This window comes from Homalodisca vitripennis, chromosome 4 (genome assembly GCF_021130785.1).
Source record: "Homalodisca vitripennis isolate AUS2020 chromosome 4, UT_GWSS_2.1, whole genome shotgun sequence".
In the NCBI taxonomy this organism is placed as follows: domain Eukaryota; kingdom Metazoa; phylum Arthropoda; class Insecta; order Hemiptera; family Cicadellidae; genus Homalodisca; species Homalodisca vitripennis.
In genome coordinates this window covers 185,995,503-186,011,358 of record NC_060210.1, presented here as the reverse complement: position 1 = coordinate 186,011,358, position 15,856 = coordinate 185,995,503, and the positions used below count along the sequence as shown (strand labels likewise).

The window sequence follows — 15,856 nt, the reverse complement described above, 5'->3', positions numbered from 1 at the left end:
CATGCTAATGTGTATTTGATCAGTAACAAACGGATGGGCAGTAACGTAATTTGTACATGGAAAATAGATCTACACATTGTCATAACTGTCATTGGTTTACAGATATAGTATTTGCAGAGTGGCACTATCAAGATAACTGAAAAATGTCCAAAAAAACTCCCAACAGTTGTCATAATACGTCAATTAGCTTACAGAAAATTATGTGCTAACTCATTTGGTTATCCTTTTTATACAATAGTCAACGGGTTGAATAAGAATTAAATCCAAAAGAATTCAACACCTAAAATATATTAAGGGCAATATCCTGCCCATCAAGCGTAGTTTGTGTTACAGTTTAGTTGTGTTACAGTTGGAGCTGTTCTGCAACCTGACAGCTGGCATTGATCATACGCCTCAAGGCAACACTCTCAAGGACTACATAGTGTCACTAGGAATTGTGGAGAAGGCTTTGGAGTACATTTCGGTGAGTTATTTTAATACTTTGTTTGTTTACCCCCTTGACTGATGGCAGATATCAGTGGTTATTGTGTACCTTTAATTTGCTGCTGTCTCCTGTCTTCTATACTGGGAATGCCGGTGGTCGAGTGGTCTAAAACGTTGGACTTTGAGTCTGAGTTAGAGATAGTCCAGGTTTGAATCCATTTGTGACCATTGCACTTTTTATCAGTACCATCGACCCTGTTCTGTATCGACTACGCCTTATTCTGTTTGATAAGATCATTGCACAGGCCAGTGGACCATGAGGATGGGCAGAGTGAAACTTAAAGGGGATTGGCCTCACCTTTAAAAACAATATATATATATATATATATATATATATATATATATATATATATATAAATGAATGTTTGTCCTTTATAGGCTCAGAAACTATGTGGCCGATCGTTATGCAAATTTGTATATATATATGTATTTTTCCATGTAGAAGGTTTATATGCTATGACCATTGATGTAACTCACCACCAGGCAGTGCTGCAAAATATAAAAGTTCCTGCACATTATAAACTGCAATTACGAGAGTTACGTACATTAAATAGCCAAACACTATTTGAAGGCGCTAAGTTTTGATGTAATTTATTTGTCTTTACAATAAATTTCTGAACTTAAAGCTTGAGTGTTAGACCACTTTATAATAAAGTACATGTACGTGTAAAGTGGCTATAAACATACACTTCTGACAGATTTTCTTGATTGTGGCAACAAGGTAAACCCTACATCGGCGTTGAAAATATAAATCGCTTAAACCAGAAGTGCATATATATATATATATATATATATATATATATATATATATATGAATCCTGCAAGTTCTATTTCAGTTTGACTTACTTAACCTTTCTTTCCCAGAGATCTTCTCTTACCTGTTCTATTTATCATAATTCTCACCAATAAGTTAACAATATTACATGCTCAAATAGTGACAACTGTGATGTAAATGCTTGCTGTCACCGATAAGTAGAGTGTAATGTGGTGACCTGATGTACAGATGCACGCTCCATCGGTTAAGCCCACTCTACTGAGGGCCGACAGTGAGGAGTGGAAGGAGTACATCTCACGACCTTCCCTCAAGTACATCCTCAGGTTCCTCACCGGCCTTGCCACTCAACATGAAGCTACCCAGGTATGCGTTCAGTCGAGTTATTCTTGTTGTGTTGTATTTAAAAAGGTTTTAATCTTTGTGGTTAAAATTCTATTTTTATTTAATTTAATAGCACAAACAGATTTTACCCATGAATTCAAAGATTTTTAGTAAATCTTCCATATAAAACAAGATTAATAATTGATTTCAGAATAACGTTTTTGTGCCTTAGGGAATCTGCCGCTAAGATATCCTATGAGTCCATCTACTCATATTTAAAATCATTAACTTAATTTTGAAATAAAAAACATGATTTGTAAATTGTGATAATTTGTAATACTAATATGGTTACATTTGTGCTATGCATTTTAAAATATTTGTCACAACTTTCAATTCAATTGACGTAAATAAATATGTACGCTCTGTGTCTGAAAGTGGCTTATATTATCCTGTTGTATGTGCAGCTGGCAGTGTCAGCAGAGTGTATCCCGATAATACACAGGCTGGAGCAAGTTTCATCGGATGAACATGTAGGCTCACTGGCAGAGAATCTGCTGGAAGCGCTCAAGACCAATGCAGCAGTGGCCACAAGGATACAGGAGGTGCGCGAGCAGACGCGGGCCGAGAAGAAGCGACTCGCCATGGCCATGCGAGAGAAACAGCTGGGAGCACTCGGCATGAGAACCAACGATAAGGGACAGGTTAGTCTCACGCTGAGTGACAGGAATACAAGCACTAATGGTAGATTTTGTACACTTTCTCAAATCACAGCTGGGCTTGAATTTCCAGATTTGATTCCATTAAAATAAAAATATGGAAGCACAATAAATTTAACGAGTCATTAACATGTTATTACATGCCTGGTGTTTATGCACAAGTAGGTACCTTGCAGCAATTTGTGCACATCTTGACATACCTTGTGGCAATTTGTTCACATCTTGACATACTTTGCGGCAATTTGTTCACATCTTGACATACCTTGCGGCAATTTGCTCACATCTTGACATACCTTGCGGCAATTTGCTCTCATCTTGACATATCTTACGGCAATTTGCTCTCATCTTGACATATCTTACGGCAATTTGCTCTCATCTTGACATACCTTGTGGCAATTTGCTCTCATCTTGACATACCTTGCGGCAATTTGCTCACATCTTGACATACCTTGCGGCAATTTGCTCACATCTTGACATACCTTGCAGCAATTTGCTCTCATCTTGACATATCTTACGGCAATTTGCTCTCATCTTGACATACCTTGTGGCAATTTGCTCACGTCTTTACATACCTTGCGGAAATTTGCTCACATCTTGTGTAAACAGCTATACAAACAATATAAGTAAGTAATGAGAACAATTTTCTCTGTTAGTCTTTAACACATATGGGATTTAACATAAAATAATTTTTCTAAATTAAAAAAATATGTATTTCCCTCAACATTGCAAAATTAAACATTTCAAGCTGTACTGTAATTACACACATTTGTACTTTGCAGCTGACTTATTCTTCTGCCACTATAACACAAACTGATACTGACATACTGAAGAGCAAACAGAATAGTAAAAAATAATAAAGTAAATATACACTTATTAGCAAATTGCGCACAACAGTCCGCTATCACAAGTAACTCAATCAGTACCAGATCAAAGTCTGTTGCAGATTGGTTTTTTTCCCAAAACAAGTAGTAATGGTGGTAGGGGATGATAACGTAGATGCTCCTCATCTTCTTTTCCCAAACAATAAAAATGTGTCTTTTTGACATTTTGCCATGGATGCGTGTAACAATGTGTTAATAATTTCTTTATTTTCCAAATGTGCTAGAAGGCTGACTAAGTACTGATGAATTATTTATGCTTAATTATCCTAATGGGAAATTTTATTCATTATCATTTTCTTCTGAAATAGACTTCCGAATTATGGTAAACTGTGACAAATTGACTGCAGGTGACTGCGGAAAGCAACATCCTGCAGCAGATTGAGGACCTGGGTGAAGAGACGGGGTTGGTATGTGTCATCTGTCGTGAAGGCTACAAGTTCCAGCCAGGCAAAGTGTTGGGGATCTACACCTACACCAAGCGATGTAATGTAGACGACTTTGAAGCGAAGGCTCGCAAAACTGTGGGCTACAGCACCGTGACACATTTCAACATTGTGCACATCGACTGCCACATGAGTGCTGTCAGGTGTGTTCAATGTGTCAAGTACAGTGACATATTAACCTATTAGCTTACATTAACCAGCCAATTTATACCATTTGTCTAGACAGATGGAACCATTTGTTAGTTAATTTCTAGGATGATCGAAGTAGTTTTTTTATAAATTGAAAAGTGTTTTTGAAAGCAGATAAAAACATTCTGTACTGTAATTTTAATGTTTGAGTTATAAAAACCATTTTTTTCGTATGTACAAATTATATGATTATTTCATAAGGCCACAAATACAAAATAATTAAATTTGTACAAAACATTTCTTATATACTTGTATGTATTTTTTATGTTGTTGGGGAATTCTGACAGCATAGTATACAATGAAATAAATTGTATCTAGAATTCCAGTAATCTGAGTAAAATATTCTAATTTCAGCCATTTCACGGGATACAGATATGCGTTTACTTATGCGTCAACATAATGGGTTAATATAGATTTGGATGATTTTAAAAATGGATAATTATATCGATAATTAACAAATATTATGTTGTTTTTTTTTTTCATTTATTATGTATTGTTAATAATACATAATAAGATGTAATAATATATAATAATAATGTTAATAATACATAATAATAATGTCGAGGCAAAGAATCGACTGAGATTTGTTACGCCCCGGCAGTAAGTAAGTAAGTATGTATTGTTAAAAGTGTTAAAAAATAAGACACTTTTGATCACTTTTTCAAATTATAAAAAAACCATTAAGGAATTTAAAGGGTTCAGTTTCTTCAAAACAATATAATAAATTTAAAACTACAAGTAGTTTAATAAGAGTATTTTGACATCTGTTATTACGTATAACAATGCAATATGTTAAAATGCGGGTACAATATAATTTCAAATTCTGTTGTTTCGAAGTTGTGAATACATATTTCTTGCTATTTAGTATTTCAAAATGTCTTTCTTTGTCTCATTATTTCTCTTTATGGTATATCTCTCTGTATATCGCTACAGTGAGATAGTGATTAGTTGAGTTATGTCACTGATGTAATGGTCTGCAGGTTGGCACGGGCAAGAGACGAGTGGGAATCTGCAGCCCTTCAGAACGCCAATACTCGCTGCAATGGTCTGCTACCGTTGTGGGGCCCCCAGGTTCCAGAGTCGGCCTTCGCCAGCTGTTTGGCTAGGCACAACACCTACCTGCAGGAGTGTACCGGGCACAGGTCAATTTCTGTTTTAATGTTGATTATGAACTCAACTTTATCATAAGGCTTTAGCAAAATTGTCATACTACTACACAAAGTGTTATTTTAATTTTTTTTTAGGTTTATATCCACAGTTTAACTTAAATATCTCTGAATAACTATTTATTTCAGTATCAAAACATTATTTTCTTCTTTTGTAACTGATTTAATCCTTTCAAGATCAAGAGTACCAATTCAAGATTAATATGTATTCCACAAGGATCTATTTTAGATCCTGTGCTATTTTTTCCAGACTCTATATTTAAAGCTGAGAAATATCGGTCATTCAAAATTTCAAAACATTTGGTTTCCTGTATTTTTGTCTGGTATTAAATTCTTTGTTTAAAGTTTTTAATTTTTTTAATGTAAAGGATATTTGATATCGTTATATGTTACAAAAAAGTATAACGCTGTGTTTCGTGGGTTGAAATTTAGACTCTTCAGGTGAAAAAAGCCCTAAGGCATTAAAAAAAAATGAAAATGTGGCAAGAGACTGCCACTCAAAAGTTAAATAATAAAGTGATACCTGACGAACTGCAAGAAATTGCTTGGGTTAATTCTCTCCAGTCTGGATTTCATGCACTGTGTTAAATAACTTAATTACTTTAACTTTGAGTGGCAGTCCTTTACCACATTTATTTTTTTATGCCTTAAGGTTTTTTCCACCTGGAGAAGAGGGTGGATTTCAATCCTCGAAACGTAGTGATATTAGATGTTGCCTATTGTCAATTTAGGAACATCATGTGTCAATACCTTAAAAACTGAAGCTACAACTGCTAGCTGAGGTTCTACAAATAAAAGAAATGCAACAAGTTGCAGGAGAGGTCCTATGCATCTTATCTGTTATCTGACCCTTATGGCTGTGTTGTTATCGATACAGGGACATCAGCTATGTGTCGACTGTCCATGACCTGAAGCTGCTGCTACTGAGGTTTGCCCAAGAGAAGAGTTTCCATGAGGATGCAGGAGGTGGTGGTCCCCAGTCAAACATGCACCTCATCCCCTACCTACTCCACATGGCTCTCTACGTCATTAACACGTCAGTATACACATTTTACTTAGTGTAGTCAAGAGGGGACTATGTTTGTTAACAGAACATATAAGGTTAATAAGATTATGATGACATTTTTTAATGTATATTTACCAAATATTTGAAAATATTTCATTACAGTCCTCGTATTTGTATTTTTTTATTATAGTATGAAAAAACATGTAAATTGTATAAATTTACATATTATTATTTGGTGCTCATTTCTTTATATTTTTTTTTGTTTTGACCATTTTTTTATAATAAGTATGCTGACTCATGTGGTCTCATTTAACAGTTAATATGTTGCGAGTTTAAGTTTGTGAACAAAAAACAACAGTAACCAATATGTATCACCTAATCATCAGTATCACCTAAGAGTTCCTGTTCACAGCATGTTGATACTTTGGTAAGATAACTAAATTCTTGAAATATATCAACTTCACTATGAAGAGCCATCATAAGTCAACAGATGTTAAACCGAAACTGCCAATAATAGATATCTGCTTTACATATGAGATAAAGGGAGGGCAGCTGCATCGTGATTGGCTGAAACTTAGAATGAAAACAGAAACATTAATTGGTAATTGTTTAATATGTCTTCTTTATCGTAGGCTGCCAGTTTTCTGATTGTTTCATGCTATCTCAATTGTGTCAGCAATGTTTCTGCTTGGTGTCAACTGAACAAAATTTTGATGGCATCGGATGTAAGATTTCAATATGTATATTCTGTATAAAAATGTAAATTTTGATATTCATGTGCATTTCCTTATGTAGCACACGATGTGGAGGGCGTGAGGAGAAGAACCTAGCCAGCTACCTGGAGTGTGGTAGCGGAGAGCGGTGGCTGGACTCCAGTTACGAAGCGGAGGGGCCGCTGTACTGGGCTACCCTCTCACTGTGCCTGCACTCACCTGCGCGATGGCGCGTCACGCGACTGGGACACCTGCGTCGTCTGCTGACTTTGGCACATGCCCGGCACGTCACACCACCTGCTGGCCCTCACACCATCTCCGATCCCACCCCTGCCGACTACAGTGTCTACAAGAGTACTCTGGTCTTCTTTGGTCTCATCGACACCATCTACAAGCAGTACTTCAAGGTGACGATAAATTTAAATCGTCCAACTAAACTATCCCTTAAATGCTAACAACTTGCACCTTGACAAGAAGTCTGAAATTTATGTTTCATTGCTCGGTACGTTAGTGGGCTTCTTTCCAATACAGCTGAGATCTGCGAAAGTCATTGTTTTCTCTCTTAGTTAAGATTTTTCCTCTCCCAAACATTTACTTTCTATACGTAAAAATCTCTTTTCTTGCATAAATATATCATTGTGATTCCTTTATTTGTTTTGAAGGTCCTATGTTCAAAGAATAGTTATTATGAAATGTCAGATAACCTTTTAAAAGAATTTGTTTGCTTTTTTTCATTATTCAATACTTGTCTTGAAAGTTCTATTGGAAGTATCTATAGCATTTTTCATGCTCAGCTTCGTGTCGTGTGTAAATCCGATCTCATTCCTCAATAGATAACTTTCGAGACTATTATTGAAATGTACTATTCAACATTTGCTTATGCACTTATCAATTATTTTATTTTAAATATTAAAAGTTTTTATTTCTAATGGTATGGCAAAGGAGTATCATGTAATAAACAATAGGATATAGGTCTAAATTTTTTAATTCTTAAACAATGATTAATATTACAAACACAACAAACTTTTTAAATTTTGATGAAGCTTGTCTTATGACAATGTTAGACCTCAGAGAGATCACTTCTACATGAAACATTTCATTATGAACTAGAAAGAAACTTATAATTTAAGAGTAGTTTTATTTCTCTAGCGTTGTTTCGTCAAATTTGATTTCACCAACGAATTCAGTGGTAGAACTAAGTAGTTCTGGAATCATCTTCTAACTTTGAACCATGACCGACAGGGCATCACTGTGACCAGTGAGGAGCAATGGCCCACCAGCCTGGCGGACTACATCCGCCACAACGACGAGGCTCTGCTTCGGTGTTCCGAGAGGTTGATGGCTGCCTACACGGAGGAACTACTACCATCCGCATCCTTCGAGGAACTATGCGACGTCCTTGGTATGAACAGTCTGAATATTCCAAGGCCATAAATTTACAAAATCCGTGTCTTTGCTAAAACAATACTGTTGTCTCTGACACTTCAGTTAATTGTGCAATTTCAGAAACATGTAAACTCAATCACAAACTGAAGTTGTAATGTCAAACCTCTCTAATCATTTATGAAGAAATCATTACAAATGTTGGAACTCACTCATAAAGACTATTATAATGCAACTACAATCTGTGTATAGCCAGTAATAATTACTGGATTACAATTTTTAATATGATGTTTGTTTTATAGCCTAAAATTATAATTATTAAAATAAGTCACTTTATATCATGAAAACTTATTAATTCATACAAAATACTACTAATTGATATCATGCCTAATGAAAAAGAATGACAAGCCTACTTTTTTAATCATATAGAATCTACATTTCACTAGGAAAGTCTTTGTTTATACAGTTTCAATCCACTTTAAAGTTTCTTTTCATTGCTTTACTAGGAAGAAGCATACTCCCGAGTTGTAAATGAAAGAAATATTTCAAAATTTTTCAGTTTTCATTTTTCAATATGATCTTGTTAATATTTTATTTTTAATTCAGATCATAATAGTGATTAAGTATCTTAATTTAATTATGCCCTGGATTGTGGGTTGTTGAAATGCATAATATATTTGTAATTGCTTTTTACTATTTTGTGTTGTGCAAAGAGTGAGTGTTATTATTTTGCATTTGTTTCAAAACAAGAATTGATTGTTTAGTAATGTGGAGTACTTTGTTATATAGGATTCCTGAACGAGATCACTGATCCTTCGACCTACATCAAGGACATCCTCACAGGACTGACCTCCTAGAATAGACGTAGATGTTGCACTGACTTCGTTTGTTTCAAGTTCAACTCTTTTTTTCACTAGTTTATTTTTTTTAAATGGTATGTTTGGCTGATCACCATATATTCTCTGTATTCAGCTTCATAAATTGATTCTATTGAAATAAATATGAGGAATACATTTTGAGAAGTGTTATGCTTTATTCGTGTTTACCTCCCAAATTATTGTTATTCCTAAATCTGAATTTCAATGACACCCATATAGAAAAATTTATTTTTGTTTGGCTATGCAGTAAATTATTTAAGAAGTTTTACCAATTTCACAGTTCATTTTCCACCTAAACGATACTTATTGAACAAATCAACTGGGCAAATTCAAAGTTTAAGTATGGTGTGATTATATTTTATATTATTACATCAATTAATTTATGTACTTTTTCATTGTTTAAAAATTATTCAATACTCTTCAAAGTGTTTAACTCATCAATATATTAACTGTCTCTAGTTGATACTGCTGTTGAATATGGGGCTCCCATTTGTTAGCAGTGTTCAGTTACTTCACATAAGAAGAAATGACGTTTTATATTACGTATTTGTGTACCATTAACATTAAAAGAATACATAAAATTATGAACCAAATAATTTTTTTACAAAACACACGGTTTACAGGTGCACGGGTTTTCCAGTATGTTAAGAAATGGGGGCATAAAACGCTATGGTATGAATTTTGTACCTAGTCCTAAAAGTATTAAACATGACAATGTTATAATTACCACCCTTCAATGCAATCCCTGTACGGTACAACATTTTTACATGACAAATGGGAAGGTAGCTTTTCATGTTATAAAACTATTTGAAACCATCAATACCTGGATATTAAATTTGCCTTAAAATTACCATAACTGAGAAAACATTTATTTGGTGCATAGCAAATCAATCGTTCAAGTATTTTAAAGGCTATGGTCAAGCGACACAAATAGGTGGCAGCTCAAAAAAGCTAAGAAGTTTAGAAAACAAGTAGTGTTTTGTGTGTTACTAAAGAGTCTCATCCTGTTTCTGATGAGCATGAATGAAAGTGATAAATAATTAAAGTTTAACACAAACATGCAGATGGAAATTATGGTTTGATAATGCTTATGGTAATGCTTTAATCAGAACTGATGCCAACTCATCAACGTTGATGTCGCCTCATATCAAACTCACAAGCGGAACAACTAGCTTGGTCAGGGGATCGACCGATATTCATAGATAGACAGTCACTGGTATCGGGGTGAGACACTTGTTTCAAGGGATTCCATCCAGTTGCACACTAATGGTTTACAATCGAGAGACCATCACACACTACCAACGGGTAAACAAAGGGGACAAGACTTTGTTGAGTGACCGCTCCTGGACCATTTCATATCCATAAAAACTCTGAAGGTACACTGCTAACAAGTTACGATCTCTAAAGAGGGAGAATAGGGGTGTTACAAAATATCCCTCACCTTGATAGAAGAAAAAATGAGACCCGCTCACATTCTACAAGAGAGGTCCACAGCATCCCTCCTTCTGCTAAGGGACGGCCTATTGCCATGCCCTTAAGCCTCGAGTGCCTTTTGTGCATCCCGGAAGTATACCATGATGCAGTTCTATAAACCTCCAAAAACAACCGATCAGGACCTCGTGGGGAAACTCACCATACTTGTCCAGATTACCAAAGATGACTTAACGCTCCCTTGCAGGACAGTTAAAGACCACGTGTTCAGCAGTTTCCTCCTACTCGATACACATTCTGTAGAGCGAATCTTCCTGGAGAATGTTGACTCTGTGAAGATGCTTCCTCAGATTACCATGTCCTGTAATCAGACCCATAACTCGAGAAGACATCAATCTACTTAAGGAGAGAAAGTCAGATGCCATCCTAAGGGGATGGCAACTAACTGTAAGACCATTCTGCTCATTCTCAGGCCTGGATGCAGCCCCAAAGGATTTACACCTAGAAATACCACAGAGCGGTTGATGTCCCGTCATGTTAGACGCTGAGGCCAAGTTGGCCAGGACATCAGATCTTTTGTTCCCAGGGTCAGATCTTCATGACCAAGAATCAAACAAACAGTGACATTATTGATTCTACCAAGAGTAAAAAACAACTTGATAGCAATTCACACAAAAGTCCAACACCTTTAATGGTGCTTGGCTATACGTGAATATGCTAATCGTCTTACTCTTATACCGCAGATGGATTCTCACGAGAACATTCTATTATGGCTTACTTCTTCCTGAAAGACTGTGGAATAGGGACCACCAGCTCCCTTCATGGTCTCACTCCTACAATTCCAGCATCTGTGCCATGTCTTTTGTTTTAAAGACATTCATGAACCATTTTCAGCTCTGCTAATGGAAGAGGTTTATTTCCCTGCGATCAATTCTCCCTAGAAGGTATAAAAATCCTGAAGTGTTTGTTGAAGGAAAATCTTTGTGGCATCTGATTAGAGATCATGTGCAAAGCATTCCCCTGAATTAGGATGCTAATTTTGCAGTGCCCCCTGTTGCAGGCTGAGGCTGACTGAAGCCCGGCAGCGTGAATGACAATGTCCAAGGGAGGCGAGATTGAGACAACATTCTAGAGCTGCGCCTGGCACCCTTGGAAAGGCCCCAGTGATAGCAAGGCAAGCCATCCTTTGGATGTCAGCCAGACTAATTACCACCATCCTGGCCTCCGTTTTTGGCCACCAGATGACAGCCCCAAACTTGAGTTCAATTCTAACCAAGGAGACATAAAAACAATACGAAAGTCTCAGCTTAAGTCACCAAGATCCACCTATCACTTGTCTGCATTGCATCAAAAACCATTTCCCTCTGGCGACAATCCTTGGTTATTATTTCGTTTTCTCTTGTGATAATGACGAAACTCTAAATTAACAATTAATAGGTCTAAATGTTTATTTTTAACACATTCGATGTTAGTGTTGTGAAATCACAACATGGCAGTGTTGGCTGCTGGTTGGTATGTCTGATTTCATGCATTACGGTACAACATTTAGATGCATAATAAAACCTAATATTATTTATTATGCAGTATATAAATAATTCCATTAGCCCCCACACAATAGACGTGAAATCAAGATGGCAGTTTTACGGCGATTAAACATGGTGGTATATCAACCAATATTAAATTTTAAGTGATTTCACTAACTTCTACACTTGAACATTCTCATATTTTGGTTTGTTCAGTACGATAAAAACTTCCGAGTTTTTATCTTGAGTTTGAGTAACTTGAGTTAGTACTTTGTAACGTATCCTTACAGAACTATTTAATATATTTATTAAATAATAACAAAAATTACTTATATCAAACGAGGGTTATTAGGTATACATTATTACATATATTATTTAAATTGTAAATGTGGTGAAGATAAACAAATGTAAATGTGAATGTTGATTCCAGTTCCATTTCACCTTCCGCTTGGTGCAGCGTAATAATATTTTTAACAAATCGGTGGCTTGCAATAAAGAATCAAAACGTGGATCTGTAATACATGTCTGTGTTATTAGAGAACAGTTATCCAACAACTAATATGGACCTTTAATGCAAAACTTAGTTCGATTAATGATAAAGCTTGTAGCAAAAGTAGAGAAATAATAACAAAAATCACTGTTTAGACCTTAGGCCGATGTACCAAAGAGCATAAAAAACTAAATTTTAACACATAGGGCCTTGGCTTCAGAGCGTTACACAATTTTCCCAAGGCCAGCCACCACCAGTTAATCAGAATAACGCCCTCTGTGAAGGTCATGAGCTCATACGCCAAGTTGTAACAATAAGATAATGAATCCACTTTAGTTGAACATGAATACTCATTTTGTAGGAAGATCCATCCAATATTAGATTTGTGTTGTACACTGAACCATAAAGTGAACGGAAAATCGTAACTTTCACTGGTTGAAGGAATTGTAACAACAGAACCTGAAGTCAAAGTTTTCAAAATTTATTTCAATTACTTAACATATTATTATCAAAACGGTAATACTTTTAACAGGTTTAAAATAAAATAAAAACAACCACACTATTTATATTATATATAAATATATATATTTATACAGGGATGACTTTGATATCTTCAATACTTTCAATACTCTTTTTGCATTATATAACAGTACATATTATACAATCTTCAATTCATAGCATTTTACAAATAACAAAATAGGTCTACGATTAATTATTAACCTCTCATGAAAACAATGTTCTGGTAAAAATATACAGCACATCATTCCCACATATTATGTATAGATTTACAATCAAGCTATTACAATTTGTATATATAAAATGTTACACGTGGATTAAATACAAACCTTAAAATAAACTATACATTGATTTACAAATGCCTAAATAATGAATTCCCAAATCGAATTTTAAAAGCAAAATTCTAAAAAAGTTGTATTGTGCAGCAAAATTCCTATTAAAACACATTTTTTTAAATCATGAAGTAAAAATCTCTAGCAATACACTTCAAAATGAATTCTTTTCTAAATGAACTTAAATGGTTTTCAAACCGAATACAATACATTTTTGACATTTGAGCATGTATAGGCTGTACAATGTTATTAAATCATTCACATGTAATTGAGCAACAAAGAAGTTAAACAGTTTCATGCTATACACAATACTAGCAGAATAAAGAATTCTCTGGAAGTTAACAAATTAACACAGCTTCATTGATGAAATTATAATCCTTAATGGTTAAGTACATTATGTATGATAACCTTAAACAATATCTTTAAAGCCAAAGCAAAATTCTTAGCTTTCTGTTATTCAAAATGTATTGTACACATATATTTAGTATATTTTGAAGATTTAATTTGAAAATAATATTGAATTAGAACTTTAATCATAAATTTATGCTATTCATAGGTTAGAGTTTAGTTAGAGAACAATTTTAAGCAGTGGCGTATATCAAATATTATTTCGGGGGGAGAGAGCTGACGCACTGGGTGGTTTAGAAGGTATAAAATACTCTCCAAAAATAAGGACTTCGAGATATTTCCCAGGGAAATTGTTGAGCCTTAAGATTTTGTAAATGTGTACCAGCTTAAAACAAATACTGGGTGTAATTTTTAAATGTATTTTCAAAATTTCAGGGAGAGGGGGGCTTAAGCTCCCGTCTTATATATATCCATGACTCCAGTGCATACTGGCAGGTGGGGGGAAACTAGAAACTGTAAATAAATTCACCTCTATAAATATCTTTAAAATAACCCCATTCTATCTGTCATCAGTTATGAAAAATACAACTATATCTCAAGATATGTAACCTGATTTATCTTCTCAGTACCATCTAAATGATCTTGATTTAAATTACTTTGTTAGTTCTCTCATATTTTTATCTCACAAAGAAGTCTATTAATGGATGATCACAGATGGGTCTCTGTCTTTCGCTGGATATCTCCAAAACGAATCGAGCTATAGATTTTATAGCTGCATGCAACATAATTTGATGATACATGAGGCATGTCTCTCTATGGAATTTGGCTGAGTCTTTATGTAACCTAACTAACCATTCACAATCTTATCTGAAGTCTTTGATTTTGCATGTCTATCCATGCGATCTGACTACTGAGTAGGCTGGCAGATTTTCTCTTCTGTCTGTCTGGAGGCTGTATAATTCTTTTTATTTTCATCTGTCCATCAGCAAGACATCTCAAGAATAAATATGTTATGGGCTTTAAATTTTGCATGCAACTTCAGCGAAGCCTGTCACGCAACACATGGTGTGGAGTAAACCTACCCTGTACCATATTTTCTCATAAATAAACTGTTTAATTAGTTGTTACGTACATCAGACTAGTACAGAAAGATCAATCTAGTTTCTACATCACAGGGATTGAACATTTTGTATGTTCTGTAACATCATTAATGTAGGTTACTTATAAACTGATATAAGATCATATATTATTATGTTATTAATATCATATATATATATATATATATATATATATAGTAGACTTACCCGGAGGATAGCCCCGCGTTCTGATTGGTCGAGAGCAGGTCACGTGATCCAAGATGGCGGCTAAGCCCCGCCCCCTGACGTCACTCCCCACACGCTGACGGGAAAAATTCCCTCACACGCGGGAAAAAATCCCTCATGCGCGGGAAAAAATCCCTCATGCGCGGGAAAAAATCCCTAACCTCAAAAAAATGGCGGGAACTTTGAAAAACCAACTACTTACATAGCAAATAAACAACTTGTTTATTTGCTATGTAATTCCCTTCGTGTGAGGGAATTTTTCCCGTCAGCGTGTGGGGAGTGACGTCAGGGGGCGGGGCTTAGCCGCCATCTTGGATCACGTGACCTGCTCTCAACCAATCAGAACGCGGGGCTATCCTCCGGGTAAGTCTACTTATATAATTGTTCATTTTATTGACACAAGAGTATGTTTCAGTTACATTTTATATTTTGTAATAAGTCATTTGTAGATGTCGGTATATGAGAAAGGTAGGATTTATACATATTTTTGATATACATACAGTGGAATCAAAAGGGTTAATACATATATTAAGACTAACTTCACCTTCAATTCAGTTATCTCCAACGCTTTCATCATATCACTATTAGTTGCATTATATTCACAATCAATATACAACATCTCATCAACTTCAGAATCACGTGAGTTTTCATGTTTCAAAACTAAAAGCAGCGTAAAACAAACTGTTAGAGAATAAAAACACATGCTTCAAACAAATAATAAATAAACCAAAAAAAAAAAAGAGAACTACCATGCTAGTTACTCTTAATAAATGAAATTATTTGGTTAGTTGTTGCATCTAAATACATTGAGAGAACATTTGAGTGATATCTGGTGGAAATTTGTCAAACTAAATGAAAAAATACAAGGTCAGGCAAGCATGGATGTATAAACCAGTGCATGCCATTGCATGTTTGGTCCCGGACTGACATGACTTGACCA

The 15,856-nt window shown here is 35.1% G+C and overlaps 1 protein-coding gene across 1 annotated transcript in view; it reads left to right on the top strand.

Moving 5' to 3' along the window:
• Positions 1-9,095, top strand: part of LOC124360750 (E3 ubiquitin-protein ligase UBR4-like) — a 124,107-nt gene extending 115,012 nt beyond the window's left edge. The window contains 9 exon segments of the mRNA XM_046814624.1: positions 350-463; positions 1,487-1,621; positions 2,044-2,280; positions 3,524-3,762; positions 4,789-4,950; positions 5,852-6,010; positions 6,776-7,100; positions 7,936-8,095; positions 8,866-9,095. Of these exon segments, the coding sequence (XP_046670580.1) occupies positions 350-463; positions 1,487-1,621; positions 2,044-2,280; positions 3,524-3,762; positions 4,789-4,950; positions 5,852-6,010; positions 6,776-7,100; positions 7,936-8,095; positions 8,866-8,933 (1,599 nt within the window). The 3' untranslated portion in view covers positions 8,934-9,095.
• The last annotated feature ends 6,761 nt before the right edge of the window (positions 9,096-15,856 follow it).